At 69.4% G+C, this 4,896-nt stretch overlaps 1 protein-coding gene across 2 annotated transcripts; it reads left to right on the forward strand.

The window, feature by feature from the left end:
- Positions 1–928: 928 nt before the first annotated feature.
- SLC25A45 (solute carrier family 25 member 45) lies at positions 929–4,557 on the forward strand. 2 transcript variants are annotated; one of them, XM_062197764.1, is made up of 6 exons: positions 929–1,102; positions 1,947–1,990; positions 2,128–2,199; positions 2,363–2,548; positions 3,942–4,200; positions 4,289–4,557. In XM_062197764.1, exons 1-6 carry the CDS (start codon positions 1,066–1,068, stop codon positions 4,555–4,557), a joined length of 867 nt encoding a protein of 288 aa, XP_062053748.1. In that variant the 5' UTR covers positions 929–1,065. The 2 variants fall into 2 exon arrangements, with proteins under 2 accessions (XP_062053748.1, XP_062053749.1); XM_062197765.1 differs by lacking the exon at positions 2,128–2,199.
- Positions 4,558–4,896: the final 339 nt, after the last annotated feature.

The raw sequence follows: 4,896 nt of genomic DNA on the forward strand, positions 1-4,896 counted from the left end.
TGCTTGAGGAAGAGGCTGGGGCAGAGCATGCAGGGGAGGGGGCTGGACGTGAGGTGGGGGGGGTGGCCCCTGAGGGCTCACGGTGCCTAGAGAAAGGATTGGGGGTGTTTTCCACTCTTAATTTCTAAAGCAAGCCATTTACTTCTCACAGTTTGGGAGGCTGGGAAGTTCAAGCCAGGGGCTGGCACCGTGGTGTAGGTTAAGCCTCTGCCTGCAGTGCCAGCATCCCATATGGGCGCCGGTTCAAGTCCTGGCTGCTCCACTTCCGATCCAGCTCTCTGCTGATGGCCTGGGAAAGCAGCAGAAGATGATCCAAGTGCTTGGGCCCCTGCACCTATGTGGGAGACCTGGAAGAAGCTCCTGGCTCCTGGCTTCGGATCAGAGCAGCTCTGGCCGCTGTGGCCATCTGTGGAGTGACCCAGCGGACGGAAGACCCCTCTCTCTCTCTCTCTCTCTCTAGCTCTGTACCTCAAATAGATAAGCACACATATTACAAGAAGCACAAGCAGCTGCCTGCTGCTTTGCTGCGCCCTCCCGAGCGGAAGGCCAGAGCAGGGTCGGGTCTCCTGGGAGCAGGACGAGGCCCGGCAGACAGGCCGTCCTTTACCGTCACCGTTCCCCTCTGCGCTGTGCTCTGAGTCACACAGAGACAAAACCAGTGCAGGGGCGAGGCGGGCCGCGGGGCCTGGTGACGCAGGCCTGGGAGCCGGCTCCCCTCCCGCCCTTCCCACCCTGTCCCAAAGCCAAGGCCGCCGGTGGCTGCCCCCTGGTGGCCAGGCCCCGTCTGCCCCTGCCCTCCTCCTCCTCCTCCTCCTCCTCCCCCCCCCCCCCCTCCTCCTCCTCCTCCTCCTCCTCCATCTCCTCCTCCACCTCCCCCCCCCTCCTCCTCAAGTCTCAGGGTCACTGACGTTGGCCGGGCACCGGGCCATCTCGCGCCCTCCAGCCACGGTTAAATATTAGTTGGGAGTTATCAGTGCAGACTCTGGGGAGGAAGGGGAGGAGAGGGCGGCATGAGACGTTCCCATCTCCTCTGCAGAGCCGCCAGTTCCCGCACCGGCCCCGACCATGCCCGTGGAGGAGTTTGTGGCCGGCTGGATCTCTGGTGAGATGGTTTTCTTCCCCTGTCAATGTTGCCCTCAGCGGGGGGCACTTCCTGGGGAAGGGGGGACACAGGAGAAGCTGAGGCCTCCGCCCTGGCTCCCCCAGAGTGCCCCCCCAAGCCAGCTTCCTGCGGTGCCCCGGGGAGAGAAGGGAGGGGAGGGGAGGAGAGGCAGTTGCAGGTGGAGGGGCCGCTCGTGTGTCCCAAGCCCGCTCTGCCGGACCCCAGCCAAGGGCTGGAGCGCCAAGTAGCAGCTGCACCCAGCCCTGTGCCCCAGGCCCACCTGTGGGGCCCGGACAGGAAGTTCACCTTTGACCTCACCCGCTGTCCTGAGTTCCCCTTGGACCTCTGCCCTACCTGGCAGTGGGTTGCACCCCTGTTTGTTGTGGGCCCAGCCCAGCTCCGGGGTGATGTTCCCCCTAGGAGAAGGAGCGGGGCATCGCCGACCTGCCTCTGGGGACACGACCTCCCCCGGCTCCAGAACTGGGGAGTGGGGAGGTGGCCAGCTCGGGGAAGGGGTCCTCCTCCTGGGGGCCACAGCTTCTCGTGAGGGCACTCGGCTCAGCGTAGAGGCCTTCTGAGGCTCCCACTTCTGGGAGCAGCGGGCTGCCCGGGTCGGCTCCCCCCGCCCCAGGTCTGTGGTCAGCCGGCCCTTAATGCGATTCCTTAGGCGGGCCCGGGTCTCACTCCCCTGACCCAGGGCTGTCCTGGCCCAGCGCCTGGCGTGGAGGGAGGGGCTGGGCTGCCCGTGTCCCGCAGGGCCCAGCCCCCTCCTCTACCAAGCTCCTCTCCGAGGTGCAGCCTTGCTTCCTGGGCCCTCACGCATAGCGCCTTCTTGTCGCCACAGGGGCTCTAGGCCTGGTCCTGGGACACCCCTTTGACACGGTAAAGGTGAGTGGACGAGAGGCACGAGAGGAGGCCCAGCAGCTAGAGGCTGCCCTGCCCACAGCCTGCAGCTCGAGGGGCCGGGGGCACAGCGCACTGCCCGCCTACCCGCCCGCCGCACCTGCTGTCTCCTCCCGGTGCAGGTGCGGCTGCAGACACAGAACAGGTACCGGGGCATCGTGGACTGCTCCATCAAGATCCTCCGCCACGAGTCGGTAGGTGCCCGCGCGTGGGCCCTCTGTGCCGGCCTGTCGGGGTGGGGACCCCTGGGTGGAAACCGAGCACCCCACCTCAGCCGCTGCCCCCCACCCCGCCCCAGGCAGGGGCGCAGGGGTGGCCCCGGTGCCTCGGTGGCCAGCGACCCTGTCGCTCCCGCAGGTCCTGGGCTTCTTCAAGGGCATGAGCTTCCCCCTCGCGAGTGTGGCCCTGGTCAACTCCGTGCTGTTCGGCGTCTACAGCAACACACTGCTGGCCCTCACGGCCACGTCGCACGAGCAGCGGCGCGCCCAGCCGCCCAGCTACACCCACGTCTTCATCGCGGGCTGCACCGGGGGCGTCCTGCAGGTGAGCGGGCAGCAGGCGGCATGGTGACGGCCACACGGCTGTCCCCTCCCTGCCCTCTCGGGATGGACCAGCCTTTCTGCCGCCCACAGTGGTCCTGCCTGGCTGTGCGGTGGCAGAGACAGAGAGCGCTCGGGTGGCAGCGGGGTCAGGGGTCACACAGAATTGGCTGACGCCATGCTCACACGGGCTGGCTGGACTGGTCCACCGCCACCGCTGTGGGGAGGCTGCTCCCACGGTGACCTTTGGCCCCGGAGAACTGTCAGCCGCAGCAGAGCTGCCCCCCCACCTGTCACACCCCAGCCCCTCCCAGCTCAGCCCCTGGCAGCGTCTGGAGGTCCCGGGCCACAGAGCTTGATGGGAGAATCCCAGCTCCCGCTGGCCTCCGCCCGGCCGTGCCCAGGCTTCGGCGGGCAGCAGTGGTGGGCAGGCGAGGCCTCGGGGTCCTAGGGAGCGCTGACCCCGCCGCAGAGCTGTGCCGGCTCCGTCCTGCACCGGCTGCTGCCCGCGTTGCCCTCAGTTGGGCCCTGCCCTGATGCCCCGATGCACTTCAAAGGGCGGAGGGTGAGGGCAAAAGACCAGGCCTCATCCAAGCGCGTGAATGATTAACGGGCCCACGGGCACGGCCAGGAAAACAAGAACGAGTCCGCCCTCGGCCGCCCGCCCTCGAGCCCCATGGACAGCAGAACCGGGCAACCGCAGGGCCACGCTGCCCGGTGGGGCTGGGAGCGGCCGGGCCTCCCCGAGTGACGGGGTCCCGAGGGGGGGGGACGAGGCGGGGCCTGACTGCCAGAGACGCCCCTAGCTTTGGCCAGCCCTTCCGCTACCCGCGGGGGCCAGGGCTCAGGCGGACTCCTCCCCCCAAAGCCCTCAACTCAGCACTGACACCAGGGTCCGTCTCACACGTCTCACATGCGGCCGCCCCAGCCCCAGCCCTGCCTGTGTTGGTGGAAGTCGGAGAGGACTCGGCCTGCCCCCTCTGAGGACCATGGCCGGAGCTGCACGGGCACCCCCCACCTCAGCGGGGGCCCTTGGTTCTCACCTGACGTCCACAGCTCACCTTGACCTAAACATCAACCCCCAGCCCGGGCCCTCCCTCCTGGAGGTCCGGTCCCAGCACTGCCCCAAACCCTGGTCCCACGCGCCTGGGCGATGACCAGAGCGCCAGCGGCATCAGGAGAGGAGGGGGCTGGCCAGGGGCCGGAGGTGGGCTCAGCGCTGCCCCCCAGGGGCCTGGAGGGGCTGGGGGCGGGAGGGAGGGGCAGGCCGGCTGGCTGCGGGGCTGCTGCTGGGGGCGGCGGCCTGGGCACCCCCCAGGCCCGCCCAGGGGGAGGCTGAGGCTCTGCTGGGGGTGGCCAGAGCCCCAGCCAGGACCCTCTCCCTGCCTCCCCCACAGGCCTACTGCCTGGCCCCTTTTGACCTCATCAAAGTCCGCCTGCAAAACCAGACGGAGCCGAGAGCGAAGGCAGGGAGCCCCCCGCCGCGGTACCGGGGGCCCCTGCACTGCGCGGCCACCGTCTTCCGGGAGGAGGGGCCCCGGGGGCTGCTGCGGGGGTCCTGGGCGCTGGCGCTGAGAGACACGCCCACGCTCGGGATGTACTTCGTCACCTACGAGTGGATCTGCCGCCACTACACGCCGGAAGGCCAGACTCCCAGTGAGTGGCGGGGCCGCAGGTGGCCTTGGGGCGGGCGTGGGGGTGGGGCGCGCGCTCCGGTCCGACGCCCCCTGGGCTCCCTCCGCAGGCTCGGCCACGGTGCTGGTGGCCGGGGGCTTCGCGGGCATCGCCTCCTGGGTGACGGCCACGCCCTTCGACGTGCTCAAGGCGCGGATGCAGATGGACGGGGTGCAGCAGCGGGCCTACCGGGGCACGCTGGACTGCGCGCTGACCAGCTTGCGGCGGGAGGGCCCGGGGGTCTTCTTCCGGGGGCTCACCCTCAACAGCGCCCGCGCCTTTCCCGTCAACGCCGTCACCTTCCTCAGCTACGAGTACCTGCTCCAAGCCTGGAGATGAGCCGGGCCGGGCAGCGCCGGCCGCTCCCAGGCCCGCCCCTGCCGGGTCCCCCCGGGGGCCTGGCCGGCGGCGGTGACACTCCCGCCGCCCCACGCGCGAAGAGCCCTCGGACAGACTCCGCCGCAGCCGTCACCCCCACACCCGGTGACAGACGTGCGACTGCCCCCACCCCGGATCCCTTCAAATCCGGCTCCAGTAACCTGTCACCCCCCACCTCCTCCCCGGGGCCCGCCCTGCTCCTGGGCGTCCCCTCCCTTGGTGGCTAAGGATCTGATGATGCCATGACCCGCAATGGCCTCCCCCTGCTCTGAGGCCCTCAGGTAGCCACCTGCTCTGGGC

This window comes from Lepus europaeus, chromosome 7, assembly GCF_033115175.1.
Source record: "Lepus europaeus isolate LE1 chromosome 7, mLepTim1.pri, whole genome shotgun sequence".
NCBI lineage: Eukaryota > Metazoa > Chordata > Mammalia > Lagomorpha > Leporidae > Lepus > Lepus europaeus.